The following is a 19,438-nucleotide window of genomic DNA, read 5'->3' on the forward strand; positions in this document are numbered from 1 at the left end:
TGACTTCCTAAAAAATCAAGATCATGTCTACGAAGCCTACGAGATACGCGAGGATAGTTATAATGGAAACAGTTCTAAAGGAAGCAATTCTTCTTCGAGCTCTGTTTCTCCTAAATTTAACGAAAGTTCCAACCCACAGCCTAAATCCAATTTAAGACGAGCTCCTTCATTAGACAGCCTGATCAACTCATCGGCGAGTGACTCTAGTTTAGAAGAACACAGCGCTACCCACTCTGACTCAGATTCGGGGGCAGATCTCAAACACCTGTTTCCCGCTAACAATGACACAAATGAAATGAACAAGCGGTTCTCGGATATGTCAGAAGCTATACACAAAAGACACTCCGATATCTATAAAGCTGAGTTCAGCGAGCCTAACGTAGAAAGGAGTATCAAGAAAAGTGAAAAGAGCAACGGAGAACATAAGACTAAGAATGGCAAGAAAAGCCCTAGTGACGACCATGCCGCTTACGCCAAGACAACCAAAGAACTCAACAGAATTGAAAAGGAAAGTCACGGGAAAGAAAAGAAGATTGTGTCTCAAATCCAGAACGGCGGAAGGAAGTCGTCAGATCCGGGGTCTGGTAGTAGTTCTGTGAATAGTGCAGTGTCGAGGAAGTTTTCCAATTTCTCCACGGGGTCTAGTGGTCCTATGGAGACCATTATAGAGGAGTCGTCCGAACCGAAGGTCTCTGTTAGAGAAATACTCGCCCGGTTTGAAAACCTCAGCGAGAAAGGAGATGGCTGCATTATGGTGAATATTGTTTTTTTAAATTAACGATACATATTTACATTTATTGATTGATTTGGCGTTTATTTTGTGGAACTCCATATTTAAACTTAAATTATTAGAGATTAAACACTGATTTCAGTCTACTGAACCCTTTATTTTATTTTTACAAATATAAAAACAAAAATTTCGTGACAATTGTTTCGCCTTGTTAGGGCATTTTCAAACGAATGATAACATTCGTTGAAAATACCCTAACAAGGCGAAACAATGAGGAACTTCAGCCCTACGGGAAATTGTATACAAAAAATGTTTTCTTACGCGGGGTAAAAATTCGAGCATTAAATTGTACTGCAAAGTTTCTTGAAAATGTACAGAAAAAATAATAAAAAATATTTTGAAAAAAACGCACTACTTTAAATGACGTCACTGGTTCATGTGAATCAACCTATGATCTGAGAGCTATGGAAGATTTCCGGTCTGCTTGTCGCTTCTGGACCAATAGGAAGAACTGAATGGGAATAATCGGAAATGAACCTCTGACGTCACACGCGGAGTTATTTCAGAAATACAAAACTTTAAAAAATCGTAGCGCCGATAATACGGTATGTAAAAATTAAAAAAAAAAAAGTTGACTTAGTTTAACAGTCTATTAACGAATAAAACATTTGAAAAAAACCACTGAACTTCCGCATTGTCGCGAAATTTTTATTTTTATATTTTTTATATTTGTAAAAATAAAATAAAGTGTTCAGTAGACTCAAATTAATGTTTGATTTCTAATATTATTACTTTTTATTTACATTTACTTTAAAACATTTTTTTAAATATTTTGTATCGGTCAATTATATTAATATATTCTGCACGACTGAACTTAAAAATAGGAATACATTTCAAACTGACTTTCTTTGGAAATCAGAACATTATGTTTGGCAGATTGTATTTTTGCTATTTGTATTGACGCACATGTACATGGGTCTTTTTCATATTTTCAATTAAAAAAAACATGTTTATTATGAATTCTGTATTAAAATTAACGGATAAATTATTGTGAAATAAAGAAAAATGTTGTGTCGAAATAATCGGTAGAATAATATTTTATTATGATGTAAAATAATTTAATTTCATTCTGATAAACTAGAACGCATGGTGAGTTTGGATTTAAAATTATTATCGATATGAAGTTTTGTATGCGCGCGCGTTAAAATATTACGCTTGGTAAAAATGCTCTTCAATTAATTCTTTAATGTGAAGATACTCAAAGATCAGTCAGTTATCTAGTTCAGCATCATCCAACACTAATCTAATCTTAACATATTACAACAGAGATGAAGAACATTTAAGAGAAGGTAATATAGAAGTATAGGCATCTACCTGTCAATGGCTGGTATAAGTGGCCACTTTACACACTGTGTAACATTCACCATTCTGCCTATATTTGAACATCTATATTCCTTAAATTCTTTCATCTGTTGATGTTTGTGAAGTTAAAGAGCTGAAACCTTTATTTATGCGGGTGAGATTCATCTAATTGAATTATTTCACCTACATACTAGGCAACGCCTGAAAATATTATTTTTTCAATTTCTATACTTCTTCATGGACCAGGTAAATTATCAACAAAAGCCCTGACATTTGGACAAACTCAAAATATTGTCGAAGATAGATTTTCATAATACCCAATTAGTTAAACAGAAAGACGTGACTTTTAATTTGTTTCTTTTATAATGTCGGCTAAACTCCAATATTTCTTCAAGTAGAACTACAAACGTCTGAAAATAAACAACAATGACCCAAATAATTATTTATATGAAACTGGTATTCCCACTGTCAACTAGATAAATAAAGTTAATGTAAAATATGGGTTACATTACGATATGGTTTTGCGCGGATCAAAAACATACCTTTAATATAAATTAAACTTTGTAAAACTGGGCATTCAACTTAATTGTTTTCTTGATGTTGTATATTTTAATTTTTAAGTCTATTTTTCAGTTTTGTGCCATAGGGAACGAGTTGGATAGTGGCACCACTTTTTAAATTTTACATTTTGTGGGGAAAATAAGAAAAATTCTTGTGGTGAATACTGTGTTCAATAGCTATTGTATCACATAGAAATCAAACGTCAGAAACTATACATTTGAATAACAAGCTGTATTTGTGAGTGTACATGCCTACCATGTGGCCAGGGGCGAACCGTGTATAGAAGCGATTATGCGCAGCTTACCATTTTATTTGACTAACTATAATACCGTCATTTTGTTTACAGAAAAACAAATAAATTACTAGTATTTATTTTAAATCATTTCCACCGTTTGTATCTTTATCCTAATATTAATATTAATAAAGCGCACCCAGCGCCTGCAATGAGCTCTTAAGGGCTATTTTTCTTTAAGGTGGTACTTTTGACATAAGACCATTTACTTTTATGCGTTATATTGCAGGACATATGGCGCTCAACGCGGCCGTTTTTAGCACTATTAATTTCAAGAACCATTTGGCCAGTTGACATTTCAATTGAATATTTAATATCGACTGAATTTGTAGTGCTATTTCTTATTTTTTAATGAGTTATGTATTAAAATAATAGATAATATAACTTTATATCATAATATAATATATTACGAGGTTACGTCGTTTGAGTTAATTTCATGGATGAGCGTTGTTGTATCACACAGAACCACATAAAAATATAAATTTATAGCATATATTATTTACATTTACAAACTAATTTATCAAATCAGTCACTGATTTCAGTTGACGTATTTTATTGATTCATTGAAAAATCGGATAATTGTTTGGGCATTCCTAGAGAATGCCCAATTAAGGCAAAACAACTGTCAAATTTTAAAAAAAATACTTACACTCAAATCAGTGTTTGATAAGAAAAAATGAAGGCAACGTAATAAATAGATTATGTATAATATTATTAACAATTTTACAAACAATATGGCACATTTTAACCCTCTTGCAAGAATGTTAAGACTCTATTATAAAATATAAAAAAAATTAACATTGACATTTATCATGATACAGCAAATGATAATTAAAAAAATATTACTATGTGTCTTAAATCAAATGCCTAGTCTTTATTTCTGTGAATGTAAATTAATTTTGGTTTATTTTTTTACATCTTATATGATCTTATTTTCTCTTTTCTTATCTTTTAAAAAAATAATTAAATAGTTTCTTATGTATAATTCACTTTTCATTCTTATCTTTCGCTAAATTTAAATTAACTTAATTAAGCTACAGACTTATTTTATATAATTTACGAAAGATGGTGGAGTTCTATAATTAAGGAAATGTATAAAGAATGTTAGCAATGCTCACTCAAAAGTTGTATCTATCCTTTTCGAACTTCCAAATAAACAAAAAAAAATAACTGTTGTAAAAGATCCGGTGCGGAATAATTTTCAAAAAGTTAAGAAAATACTAAAATTTATATTGCGTGATATTACGGAGGCAATTCAGATAAAATAAAGCAATAAAAACATAATAAAATTAAAAGTGAAGCACTCATAATATGCATTTACAGTTAATCAACCAAAGATTTTAAAAATCTAGCGGTATTTCACATAATAATTCGGTATCAAATGCTTCCCACGACAGGTTTTTACTCAGTTATGTATTTTAAATGAAAAAAAAACAATATATAAATATGTTGATCATCTAACTTACTGGGAAAGCTCACATTTATTTTAAAAAAAAACTACAATGAAATCACAATTGTAAATGACGCTTAAAATATTATAACACAGATGGAGAACATTTTTGAAAGGGGGATATGGAAATTTATGCATTTACAGGCTCGGCATGTTATTGGCTGTGTAATATTTACCACTCCGCCTAATTTTTGTGATTTCCCGCCTACACAATTTAAAACTTCTGAAAATTGCATACATTGTGAATAAAATGATCGCTTAACCAGCCAATAACAACTTGTTATGGCTGTAATAAGCCCAGTAAATGCCTTAATTTTAACAATCCCTTATGATTCCTTTATCTGTATTTCGATCAAAAAAATCATTTTCTTCGTTTCTACTTAGATATTGGGCTCTTCATAACTAGTCGTATTATCATTTTGATATTTACTGATGACATTTTAAGGCAGTTGTTTTATCAGAAACCGGACGATATAATTGATAAAAAATACGGTGAATTTTTATTTTGTATCTAAATGTATCGTATCTACAGGAGATAACGACCAAGAACTTATTTAGGGACATGCGAATTAAAACATTTATATTCAAGGCGTATTGAAAATTTTGTAACAGAGAACGTATATAAATATGTACTTGTGTATAAACCAAAGTGAAATTAATCATATTTCAATAATGTTTCGAATACATGTAAAAAAAATTGATTCTTTTATTCATGTGTATGTATGTATGCATTTTTATTTGGTAATTAGATACTTAATTCATTCCAAAGTATTTTGTCTAAAAACTAGTAAATACTTTCTACTAAATATATAACTAATAACTATTGAAACGTGTTTTTTATATAAGGAATGAAGCGTAATCTTTAATGAATTTTGAAGTCTGGAAAATATTTCGTTTTGCTGTTACAAATTTAGCAAGGTAATCCCGTTTATCCACATGAGAAGCGCTCTATTCACTGGATCACAACTCAAGATTACAATATTCACGATTTCGAGGTTAACTGATGGTCAACAGACGGAACTAAGTGAACAAAAAGTACGCCTTACCCAACGAGAAGTTTTCAAGTGCGATAGTAGTCTGTTTTTGCAAGGGTGAAAAACACAGTTTTCTGTGTGAATTGGACCAGAATCTTGGACGATTGTTTTCGGCTCAATAGATACCCCCATGTAAAAATACTGAAAAAGGAGGTCGAGTAAAGAAAAGTCCGCTTCTTGGTGTAGTGCACGCAGGACAATTATTCCTACTCTTGACATGTCCATCTTCAAGTATTTGATGGACTTGATCGTGCCATGTCTTTCTCGGTCTTTCAAGTTTTCTGCATCCATCAACATTCGCATCGTTTAGCCGTTCTTTCATTTATCATTCGCTCTACATGTCCGAACCAACGCAGCACCCCTTTCTTGATTAATTTATTTTCTTTTATTTAGGAAACACACAGTACAGTTACAAAGTTTAATATTTTACACAATTAGACTTAATTCTAATGAACCAGTGAAGTTTCCATATTATATGTAAGGTTAATTATGAAAGTATAAAAAAGAGAAGGAAACAGAAAAACATATATGAAAGTTGTTTAAAAATTACAATTTAAGTGAAAAAAATATATTTTAAAGTTTGTAGTTTGAAGTGAGTATTTACAAATGGAAATAATTTTAAAAACGAAGAAAATTTGTAATTAAAAATTAAGAATTGAAATAAAGAATTAAAAAACATGCTCAGATGTAAAAATAAAATAAAATAGTAATAACATTTTTAAATTTTTTTTTTTATTTTAATTATGTCGATAGTGCATGCCTTACATACTCGTAGTTCGCGGATCTCGACATTTGTGCACCTATCGTACATCGTTTTACAACACACTCGCCTGGGAATCGCATTTCGAAATAATAAATAAAATAAATAAATGAATACGAAGGTAGGTCAGATTGCCGCATGTGATTATGTATTGAACACTGTATAGTAGTGTATAGTTTATGTGTGTGTGAGTATAGTAGTGAAGACGGTTGCGCCTGTGTAGAGTGACCACGCAACAGTTATTCGCCATACATTTAGAGTAATCCGTCTTCACGTAGCAAAAGCCGGCAGCCTCCGGCATCCGTTACCACTCGACAGCTAGATTCTAGTAATGTCATTATTAGCATTAGCATTAGTGATTTCATTACTTATTTAGGATAGCAATAGCACCTTAAACTTTATACTGTGGTTCCTACTTCTACTACTACTACTACCAACACGCCATTTCCCCGTAGGGGTAGGCAGAGGGAATGGACCGCCACACACGTCTATCCTGGCATACAATCCTAGCCTCTTCCACATTCATACATGCCCTTCGGTTCTGTCTGCTTTTGACATGACCAGACTTAAGATTTTGGTTTATCTGATCATGCCACGTCTTCCTTGGTCGTCCTCGTCTCACGTTACCGTTCATTTTCGTCATATATACTTGATTTACCATTCTTTCGTCGTTTGTTCTACTTGAACAAACCATCTCAGAGACCCTTTCTTAATCTTATCGATTATACTTGACTCAGATTTACACTCTAGCCTGATTTCATCATTCGTAACCCTGTCATACATTGATTTCCCACACATTCGTCTAAGAGATCGCATTTCAACCGCGCTTACTCGGCTTTCATCCTTCCTCTGCCAGTTCCATGTTTCACTTCCATATATGAGTGTTGGGACTAAAACTCCGTTGTACACTGCCAGTTTAACTTCGATTGACATGTTTTTATTAGAAATTACTGTGCTTAGTGCTCCGTTCATTTTGTTGCCCGCATTCACTCTTCTTTCAACATCTTTTTCTACTCTTCCATCTCTTGAAAACATGCTTCCCAGATAAATGTGGTTCCTCCGAAGCGTATTATGTCTTACGGTATAGTGCTGTGGGGAATGCTTCAGATATTTATTATTTTTTTGAGCCGCAAAAGATGGCTATTTAAACGAAATATAACATGAATCCTAGAGTCACTTAGAGATAAGCTAAAGGTAGACATCAAACAATGTTTTAAGTATGTCCAAATGCTTGCAGACTAGCTAGATTTCCTCTCAAGGGAGTTATTCATATTTAAATTGGTTGCAATAGAGAGGCCAACCAGTCTGCAAGCATTTGGGCATACTCAAAACATCGTTGAATTAACTACCTGGTAAAAGAAGAAGTATTAAAATTGGAAAATTGTTTTCAGGCGTTGCCTAGAAGGTGAATTGGTTAAGCCGGATTAATCTCAGAATTGGCTCTGCACTATATGGCCATTTCACTGGAATAAAAATATTTACAAGTTAAAATAATGATATATTCTAAAATAAATATATTACCTTTTAAAGCATACCAAATGAGATTACATTTTAATTAATTTACAGAATATTTATCGATAATATCGAGAATTCGTTCAAACTGATTTCCGTACTTATGTATTGACTGATATGTTAATTTATTTATGAAAATTGTACGAGCACATAAGTATTCACGTTTCTAAAAGGAAAAGAGATTTCTATAGTGGACTAAAAGAAAGAATAAATAAACAGGCTCCAAAAAAATTAGTCATTCTTTTTAAAGAAACTGTATTTCTGTGCTTCTACAACAAAATACTGATTAATATTCAAGCTTTGTCTTCAAGCAAATTAAAATGTTTTGCTAAGCACAAGTTGCTTAGAAAATATCGTTGTAAAATTATTAACTATTTGGATGACAAAACAGCATGGTAACGAATTTACGTTTTTCGATATTAATTCGTGAATTTGAATTTGAATTTTTTTTTAAATGTTTTTTAAATATTTTTTTTTTGTTTTGTTTTTTATAGTAAACATAAGTAAAAAAACAGAGTATTAAAAGTTTAAAGCATAATTACATAGCAATGAAAAACATATTAATAGTAAAAATAGTAAACAAAAAATCCCACAAAGGCATGGCCTGTTCGTGGGTATACAAGAAAATGTTAATGAATTTTTGCTCCTATAATAAATAATGGACCGTTATAATATTTTTGTGCAACATAAGAAAGAAAAAAAATAATATTCTGTAAAAGATAATATGGTATTTTTTTTATAGTAATTAATTGTTCGTGGACTTTTAAACTAAGCCAAAAATATTAAATTTTTAGGATTTAGAAAAATAAATCGTTTTTTTCAAAATCAACTTGGAGAAATGTTTTCATGCATAACTTTTGAAATTAAATTGTTTAAAAAAATGTCTCCTAAAAATGTGATATGTTTGACCTTGACAATTGCGACGTCAAGATTCACGACGATGTTCTATTCAAATTTAGACGGTCACAAAAAAAAATTAACTGAATCGTGTCGTATTATGTGTGTGGATAAGCGATGAGCCGTTTTCATGAGAATTGAAATTATAAATTGAAAATTATTTTTTATGCCGACAGTATTTAATAGACTCTTATTTATTTTAATTTATTAAAAAAATTAATATTTCATTATTATACTCGCATACAATCAAAAACAATTTTAATTAATTAAGAAGCAGTGTCATGTAAGGGTATATTTATTAAATTTATTTTTAGTTAATTACCTCATACTGATTCATCAATTTAAATATATCATTTTGTGATTTGAATGTTTGACACCTGTCGAATTCTGCATCGAATTCAATCACATTAATCACAGTTATATCGATCTTGTTTATTTGACGTGCAATAATAATTAAAGTAATTAGTTTAATGAACCTGGTTCCATGCTTATAAAAACTAGATTATTTTATGTAATTAGCATATCTGCTTATCTAAATGTATTCGATTTGAGATTATACTCGTAAAACAATTAACCCAGATGATCAATTTGTTTAAATAATTGACACCATGATTTGCATCATGCTGGTAATTATTATGTATCAACAGAATAATTAATTTGATTAATAATTTTCAACAGGTACGTTTACAGAAATAGAAAATGAATTTTTTGCCGAGTTATTTATCTCACATTTTTTTATAGCATATGAATAAAAAAAATATCGTTTCACTTATTTTAACAATACAACACGCAAATTGATTTTAAAACAATAGAACACAAACAATAATATCATCGTTATTTCTCTACACGCTCACAGTGGTGCATAAGGCACTGGGCTGGCATTCTTATTGCGGCATATAATTTTAGTAAAATTAAAGTCTCACGCTCCAGTTTCCGCTATAGGAAGAATGAATTATTGCAGTTTAGATATGTAGAACTACTTTTAAAACCAATATTTCACAATTTTTTGAGTATGCCCAAATATTTGCAAACTGGCTGGATTTTGTGGAGTTATTTAGATCTAAATTTGTTGCAACAGAGAGAAAAAACATTTTTCAGAAGAGAATATGAACGTCTAGGCATTTACAGGGCTTATGACCTGTCATTGGCTGGTTTAAATGGCTACTTTACACACTGTATAACATTCAACATTCTGCCTGTATTTATACATCTACATTTCCTCAGTTCTTCCATCTGTTGTCTTTTGTGAAGTAATAGAGCATGGTGAATGTTACACATTGTGTATAGTGGCCACTTAAACCAATCAATGACAGGTCATAAGCCCTGTAAATGCTTAAAACTTCCATATTCCCTTCTCAAAAATGTTTTCCTCTGTGTTGCAACAATTTACATTCAATATTTAACGTCCACTCTACCTCAAGAATGGAAGGTTCATTCATTCGCACAAAACATTCAGACGACCATCATCCTGCAAACATTGACAAAACAGAAATAACTTAGAGAAAATCCATAAATTGATTATAAACATAAATACATTGTGTTTATAACTGTAAAAACATTTTGCTAATTATCTCTGTTTATAAAGTCTTCTTTTTTATTCTCAAATGTAAAAATATTTTTAAATGGTAAATTGTTAAGTGTCCTCGGCACGGGTAACCCTCAGTGAGGTCACATTATTTTTATTATTAATCATAGTTTATAATGGAAAAAAAAAGAATTAATAAAATAAATAAATAAACACAAGAGATATAAGACAATAAGACTTTTTTTTTAAATAGAAATATTTGCGTTCTTTTGATTTACCTAAATATTTAATTTTGAGGTCCATTTTCAACGAGTTGTAAATAACTCACTATTAGAAAGTGGGAATCGAGTTGTCGTAGAGTGGGATTTGAACCACAGATCTTTATTCCGTGAGTCCGAGACACTAGCCACAGGACCACGACCCGATAACTTAATGTAGTATCATCAAGAAATATTAGAAAAAAAACCTCTATGCTGGGGGGCTATAATATTTAAATACCACTTTTTTATAAGTGTCCTAGATTAACACGCTATATCCACAAATCACCGTTTTCTTTTTTGATTAATTTTTATTTTCAAATTCGTTTTCTTAAATTAATTTTACGTTTGTAATTTTTGGCTATATGAATTTATCCAACTCAAACTTTCTTTTGCATTGCCTACTGAGCTTATTATTTTGGAAGTTATAACGGTTGCTTTTTACTTACGCTAAAATCTTTTATTAATTGCATTTGGTAATACTTCTCAAGAGACCAACGCTTTTTAGAACAGGTGTCCAGCGAGATTCGTATCGTCTAAGTATTTTTTCGAGCATTGTATTGAATTCAAGATCTAAATACCCGTATTCGATTTTGGACAATGCTCTACAACATGCGAGTATGTTCCACTTATATTTTATTGAATTAATGTATTGTATTCAAAATAATTTAAATGGCGCAATAAAACAACATTACATACTTTAAGCATGAGAATTCGGATATCTTGCTTGATTTCGGTAACCATAATGTTGAAACAGTGCTTTATTTATTTTGATATTGTTTGCTTTGAAACATGAATCTCAATCGTTCATGCGCTATTTAGCTGTTAGACGTGCTTGGGTATTTATTTATTGTAATGCGCCCTTGAGGTGATTTTCACGAAAATGGCGCTATATAAATTATCCAACTATATAAATATAACTTTATATATCTATAAAGCATATTGTAGTTTCATACTTTGAAAAAAATAAATTAGATGCATATTTATTAGACCTACAGAAAAAGGAAAAATCTCTTTTGTTGTTTATACATTAATAAGTTATAAAGATCTATTAAATACTGTCCAGTAAAAAAAATATTGTTCAATTTGTAATTTTGAATTTCTTGCTAAAACGGTCATTCCATTGGCCGCGCCCCTAATACGTCACGATTCATGTTTATTTGTTCCCGACCATTCAAATTTGTTAAGAACATTGTCACAAATCTTAACGTCACAACTATCAGGGCCAAACATGTCGCGTTTTTCTAGTGACGTATTTGAAAAAAAAAATTTTTTTCAAAAAAAAAATTTAGGTAAGAAAATATTTCTCCACAATATCCATATTGATTTTGAAAATACAATTAATTACTCTAAATCCATTTAAGATACTTTTTTCGGTATTCGTAGTATGTGATATTTCCCTTTTATCTTGTTATACCATGAAACGCTTAAATTTTAAATTTGTTCTTGTCATATAAAAGCCCTCTGGGCGTACATAAATAAATAAATAAAATATACGTTATGTCAATAAAATTAGATACTTTAGTGTGACTGCACAGTGCACAACATTGCGATAAAATAACAGGTAAGCTTGAATGTGCGTTGAAATCGTTTTATGGATACTAATGTAAGCTTTCCATTTCCAAGCTTTGAACGCGTACGGGACCGACCTTGGAGAAAACGTGGACCACATTTTCTCCTTTGGTTCATTGCACTTTAGCAAAAATGATATTTCATGTATTCGTTCATTCATCACACTGATAACGTCAACATTCTCAACGAATTTCTAGTCGGCATCTGAAAGATTATTCACTCTTTGACATTATAATATGTTAAGTTTGTTCTACGGTTTGCTGCAGAACAATGTTAATTTAGTATTTTTCTTAATATATTATGATTAGGATTTATTGATATTAAATTGAAATGGAATTGATATTAACCTTTTTTGTATTATTCAATAACATGTATTTATTTAAGTCTTTTTAAGCTAGTTCATAACATCTTAAGAACTAATATGAACTTTTAATAACATTACAATTTTTATTAAAAAAATCTCGGAATTTTATAAATACTTTCCATTATGTTGTATATCCCAATTCAACACAGAGGTTTTAGTCTCATCCAGTTTTGAATACGTTACTATTTTATTTATTTATTTGACGGACTTTTGCAGTCCATTCTAACGATGGTAAATACAATTTCTTATAATAAATACAGGCACTAATAAAATAAAATACAACTTAATAAAATAAAGCTAGGACAAAAAAAAAGTTACTTCATCAAGACAAGATCCGGTCTATCTTAGTGAATTTTTAAAACTAGTAAGACCTACACCAAAAAAGTCCAGATCTTGTCTCGAGTTTACAATACGACACAATCGGGACATTGGTGCATACGAGCCATAGTTTGTGCTGTGTTGATCGAGGAACAGCACATTATTTTTTCGCAACCTGCAGATCCAAACATTATGTAACATACAGGGTGTTCTTTAAACCCTGTCACATCCGAAACCACGATGATCAGTATGAGCAAGAAGACATATTGGCACATTAAAATATTTTTTTAGTACGAATGAAATTTTAAAAAATAATATATCGAAAAAAACAATAAAAGCAAATGGTTGCTTACTTCTGCAGGGGTGAAACGAGGAGGGGGAAGGGGAGATTCTGACATTGCGCCGCACTCCCTTCACTTCTCCCCTGCAGAAATAAGCAATAATTAGTTTTTTTTCCATATTTTTTTAAAAATGTTTTCTTTGTTCTAAATATTTTTTTAATGTGCTTATGTCTTCTTGCCCATACTGATCATCCGTGGTTTCGGATGCGACAGGGTTTAAAGAACACCCTGTATAATATATAGACAGTGGTAATAAAAAAAAATATATCTATTTCGTTTCTAAAATACTAAGTATATGTACTACGGTGATCACATATTATAATTAACCAGCCCACCCAACAGACGTTGTCCTGCCCGAACGTTGGCTTGCCTGCTATTAACAGGTTTAGCAAACGTTGTTTCGATATTCGTAATCTTTTTTTTTTTTTTGTTTATTTAATTCACATAAACGTCCGGAGGGCTTTTACAAATATGGTACGTAGATAAAATATATAAAGAAATGAATAAAATATAGCATTTGATACATTCAAATACATATTCGTACTTATAAAATTCTGGCGTTTTGCTAATGACAACGAGATACTAAAACGTATCGAATCTCCCAATGATTGTCTTCTTTTTCAACAAGATATATGTTGTTTTAATGAATGATGTGACATCAACTGTCTCAACTTAACATTGACAAATGTAAAAAAATGTCTTTCTAATAATAGTTATTAAGTAAATGAGCTTATTTTTTCCTGATCTGTGAAATTGATAATTAAATATAAAACTGTTGCCTTTTGAAACCGGTTTTAAAATTGTTCACAATCTTTATTGATGTTGAAAATTATTATTATTTGGTGCAAATAGTTTTTGATATAAAAAAAGTTAATTGCATAAAGCGTTAATTTTACGACGTTCAATAGTATTTTTAACCATGTGAATTTTTTCTGATATTTCCAAATTCGTAAACAAAAGTATAACAAATAATTTTCCGGAAGTTCCGCTTTGATCCGGGTACCATTGTTACCTCCGCACCGGAAGTGTCAGATAGGCAGTAAATTTAGTGGAAGTGCTGACGATCTGCTCCACATACGCCCGAAGTAATCAAGGTCCGAATATATTATGATGGACAGAAGAGATTCCTTTTACCGATTTCAACTTTATACTCTCCGCAGCTTTGGTTACAATCTAGAATTTAGTACCGGAGCTTGTTAAAGTATTATTTTAACAAATAGACCATGATGTCAAATTTCAAAATTCCTTTCTTGCATACAAACATAATAAAATTATAAGAAAAAACCCCAAATAGGCATTGCCTATGCATGTACTGATCAGCTACCTACACACAACAAATAACTTAAAAAAACAAATGATTCCCAAATCAGTCTCTCCAAGAAATTATTGTTATTCTTTTTTAAAGGCTTCGCTTTCTAGGGGCGATGAACGATTTATAATGCGAATCGAACATATTTTTTATTTTAGTAAAATTGAAATGAACAGCATTTGAGCAGTAAAATTTTATTGTGATAGTAATACTCGTATGAATATTATTATTTATTTCTGTGTTAAGAAAGATTGTGATACCGCATGTGAAGTATGTTTGACAGATTCTGTATATGTAGGTACAGAGTATATCTCGGTTGAAAGAAGGGAATAATTATTTTTTTCAAATATTTTAAAATCAAAGTACCATTATATCTTGTTGTGATTTTACTGTATTCAGTAAAATACAGAATATATCCAAATTATTTGATTACTCCTAATATTTGAATTATTAAACTAAATGAGTTACATTTAAGATGTTCATTTGCCGTCCATTAAATATGAGTTAAGATTTTCAATAGTTTCGCAAGTTTATAATCCATCTTTAAGTCTCTGTGTTTTTATTCAAAACGTTATTGTTAGCGCTTTCACCTCAGATGTGCATTTTATTGATTAAATATTTAATTAAAAAAAACCGTACTTTGTGCCTTATACTAAACTTGTCTGTATTCATCAATCTTATTTTAAATTTTTGACGATGACGGGGTATGTTAGTTCATTAGCTTGTAACTAGGCCCGGAGAACAAAGCCCGGTCGGGTAAATCAGAGCCTTTGCTATCTCTCTTTGCTAAATTCCACCAATCTGACGATGTCGGTCACGACGAAACCCGGTCACTGGTAAAAATTTATAAATAAAAATGAAATAAAACTACAAACTTTTTTTTATTATTGTAATATTTTAGTTATTTGAAATAAATTTGCTAACCCTTACGGGTTATTATATTTATTCAACAAAATATTTTTTCTTTTCTGATTCATACTCTATTCCTAATTGTAATATTTTAAATATATTTTGTAAAGGTTGTCTGGGTCTTTAGTTTAGTTCTGTCTGGTAGTTTATTGTATTTATTCAGTCCCTGATTTATTGGTCTCGACTGTCCTTGTCTCGTTTTAGAATGTTCGATATAATATTGTTCTGATATTCTCGTATTGGGCATGTGTTTTCTAAAAAAACATTTTTTTTTAGTTTTGTGTCTATAATTACATTTGTGGATAATTTATAAATATATTTTAAAGATTCTAGTTTATAAAGTACACTAACATTTACGAGTATATGTTTAGTTTTATTTTTAAAGTTCATTGTGGAGGTCATAAACTATCTTTATTTTTTTATTTGGCTGTAGTTGTATGAATGTTTGAATGCAATAATGAAAAATTGCAGTGTAGAACCAACCTCAAACCAATTTTTTCATCCAATCTGACCGGATTCGAACCTAGAACCTCATACATGGTAGGCAAACGAGTCAACTAAGACTACGTGGCGAATTCATCTCCACTCGACGTTCAATTTCAAGATTTCTAAGAAATTTTATTTAAGGTTCTGCTTCTATTAAACGCACATTTCTTCATCTATTCTTCATTCGCCTTGGCACGGAATATTCATTTGATGATTGAAAATTAACAAGATATTTTTTTTTTATGTGCAAACAAAGTTGAAATGTTTTTGTTATTAAATGACAGAAAAAATGTTAAACCACATTACGCAATCAATGTTTTTTCTTAATACATAATTATGGTATATAAAAACTATGCAAATTTTTACATGTTTTTTGCATTTTTTTGCAGTTTTGAAATTCACGCTTTGTCACGTCGGATTACGACCTTCAAAAGTTGACGCTTAGCGATCATTTATGTCAGTCATCATTGTGTCATGGCGTTTTTGTCATCGGCTTTATTCATTCGCGATTTACTAGATCATTTCATTACACAAGTGTGATGATTATTCACAGGAACTCCGGGTAATTCGTGACCCGTGGGAAACCGAATCGGGAACAAAACAATACTAGACAATGAGCGGAAAGAGAATACATTCGATTCTTGATTAGATTCGATTAGAATCAAAAATCGATTATTTAGCCAATATAATATTGATTGATTTGGTGTTTATTTGGAGAACTCACTCCATATTTAAACAAACGAATGTTTCAACGAATTTTAAAATGCCCTAACAAGGCGAAACAACTGTCTTGAAATTGTTGTTTTTATATTTGTAAAAATAAAATAAAGTGTTCAGTAGACTCAAATCAGTGCTTAATTTCTTATATTATAAGTTGAAATATAATATAAAATTATCGAGACATATATGCATATTTCAGCGCTTTAAGAGGATATGCGGTAGGAGAGAAGTTTGATTAATAAGTATTTGATCATTGTTTTTTTCTAACTCTCTCGCAAATGATTCCCCGATACTGTGCGAAAAAGACAACTGCACGTCAGACTGAGCATGCTGTAAAATCGACAAAATTGAGGTTTCTTGTCCCGGTTTCCGTACCTCAAAACTGAACAGATTTTATCTAAATTTGTTACGACAGAGAGGGAAAACATTTTTGAGAAAGCAATTTAAAAGTCTATGCATTTACGCGGCTTATGAACTGTCATTGGCTGGTTTAAGCGGCCTTATTATTAATTACGAAGACGCTAGCTCCGCATACTGAGGCTTATAAGTTCGATTCCCGTTGAGATCACAGAAAAATAATGAGATTTCAGTCAAGCCTGGGTGTTCTTTTTTCTAATTCACCATTGTAATTGGGCATTTGTATTTATTTATTTATTTATTATGGATAACTTATATAGCGCCATTTTCGTAATAAAATACTTCAAGGGCGCTTTACATGGTGATTCTATTGTTAAGTTAATTAAATTGAAGCTTTTAAATTTGTAATTTAATAAAAATAATTTATTTTGTTGTCACGTGCTACGGATTTATTCAAATGATTTAGATAACAAGTGGGTTTTAAGTTTTTTCCGAAACATCACTTCACTTTCACAGCCTCGCACCTCTGCTGGGAGAGCATTCCATGCCATAGGGCCTGCGACCGCAAATGCGCGTTCACTAAATTTAGTGCGCTGTTTGCGTAGAGGTATAATAACTTTTCCTCTCGCCGTAGACGTAGCTGATCTAAGCGTGACGCCTGTCAGCTAGTTCATCTGGAATGCATAGTTCCCTTAGATATTCCGGAGCCTAGTTGTGCAGTGACTTATACATAAGCCAACAGAGTTTGTATTCGACCCTCTGTGGAAAACGTAGCCAGTGTAGTTCCCGAAGTAGTGGAGTGATGTGACTGAACTTAGAGATTCCGAAAATAAGTCTCGCTGCGGCATTCAATACAGATTGTAGGCGAGTCATTTTGTTCTTTTGTGGTGCAAAAGTTATATTAATTCAAAAGAATCAGGTTTTATACTAACCAATTTAGCAACGTATTTAATATTTGAGTTTATCGTTGAGTTTGTAAAATAACTATCGTGTGTAATGTCTTTCGGCTAGCAGTTAGCTGCATGCATAATGCATTAGTTATAACTCATAACTTCTCTAATACTGACTACAGACTTTCTAACAGCTTAAGCTTGTCGGACTTAGCTCTGTCTAGTTCAATGAACAGCTGTTGGCTTAACGTTATAAATATGGGGCCTCTTTTACACTAGTATTTTTATATGTTATGTTAAACCTCATATCTTAAAAAAAAAAAAAAAAAACACTGCACGTTCAGTCCTCCTCAGTACAGGTTTCCCTGGTGAGAAGGACTCTGATCTTGCCGTGCTTGTGATTTCTATTGATTTTGATTAAATGAACCGAGTGCATAATATTATTTTCTGTCGAACGCAAACTCAGTATTTACATCAAAGCCGGACGGACGTCGCGTTGCTTTAGGTATTGTTAAAACATCTACCTACAAATGGTTTTGTGTATTGAATAAAATGCATAACTCGCGCGTGTTCTTTAATAGGGAAATATCACATACCGATAAAAATATATGATATGGATTTAAAATAATCATTTGTATTTTCAAAATGTTCATGGATATTGTGGAGAAATGTTTTCATACGTAATAGTAAAAAATAAATTTAATAAAAATACGTTGCTAGAAAAATGCGACGTGTTTGGCCTTGGTTGTTGAGACGACAAGATTCGTGATATTGTTCTAAACAAAGTTTAATGGCCAGGAACTTATATTCATGAATCGTGACGCATTAGCGGCGTGGCCAATGGAATGACTGTTTTTGATGGAATTCAAAATTACGAATTTAAAAGTATTTTTTTAGAGGCATTCATTTACATGATTTAATATGTACTTATTGTGTCTAAAAAATGTTAATAAAATAATGCATATTCATACTTAAATCCACACAGATACATACATAAATAATAGTAAAAAAAAAAAATAAAAAAGAAAAAAATATTATTAGTACAGCTCACATATTTAACTACTGCGCAGACATTAGGTCAAGTAACAAGCCACTGTCAGCTCCCGGTGGCCCAACATCCGCACAAATGCCAAATATACGAGTATATGACATATATTCATCGAGACACTGTGTGGATACAAATACAAAATATAAAATGCAAAAATAATTTTGTATAAACAAGTGTACTTCTTTGGTGAGGTGACTATCTCGAGACAGTTCTCAGGACCCAAATCAAGTAGCCATTTTTTTACAAATAATTTAAATTGCTCAAAATTTTATCTACTTTTGTGGCAAATGGTATATTGTTATATATTCTTGGAGCAAGGTATACTTGACTCCTTTGAGCAAATGATGCTGTCATTTTAGGTGCCATGTATACCTGTTTTATTTTAAGACGAAGAGATTAAGAGAAGTGCCTTATAATACGCACATCATACATGAAACATTTTGAATATAACTTCACCTGTATTTTCACTTTCTTCATAATATACAAGTCTACACAATAAATAATAATACTTCACAGCGTATTTCCACGGGTTGTGCAATCAATTTAATGCCATTATAGAATACCTTCAAAGGTAAAGCTACTTAAGCTCTCGAGTCTTATAATCTTGTTTCATTATACCAATCTCTTCGACCTTGCATCAACTATAAATAATTATTGTCTATACAGGCAATTTCTCCATTTGCCCGTATAACGTCAACCGGTTTACGGTGTGGTGTATCTTGTGATTAAGCATATCTATTAAAA

General features: G+C 31.3%; 1 protein-coding gene across 1 annotated transcript in view; it reads left to right on the forward strand.

Moving 5' to 3' along the window:
• Positions 1-7: 7 nt before the first annotated feature.
• The window catches only part of LOC148270729 (uncharacterized), a gene marked incomplete at its 3' end in the record, with an annotated part of 45,979 nt that continues 26,548 nt past the window's right edge, over positions 8-19,438 (forward strand). Inside the window, exon 1 of the mRNA XM_088242255.1 lies at positions 8-754. Within this exon, the coding sequence (XP_088098381.1) occupies positions 296-754 (459 nt within the window). The remainder of the gene's footprint in view (positions 755-19,438) is intronic.

Source organism: Micrasema longulum, unplaced genomic scaffold, assembly GCF_059751315.1.
Source record: "Micrasema longulum isolate JH-2025_06_02 unplaced genomic scaffold, ASM5975131v1 h1tg003525l, whole genome shotgun sequence".
Lineage (NCBI taxonomy): Eukaryota > Metazoa > Arthropoda > Insecta > Trichoptera > Brachycentridae > Micrasema > Micrasema longulum.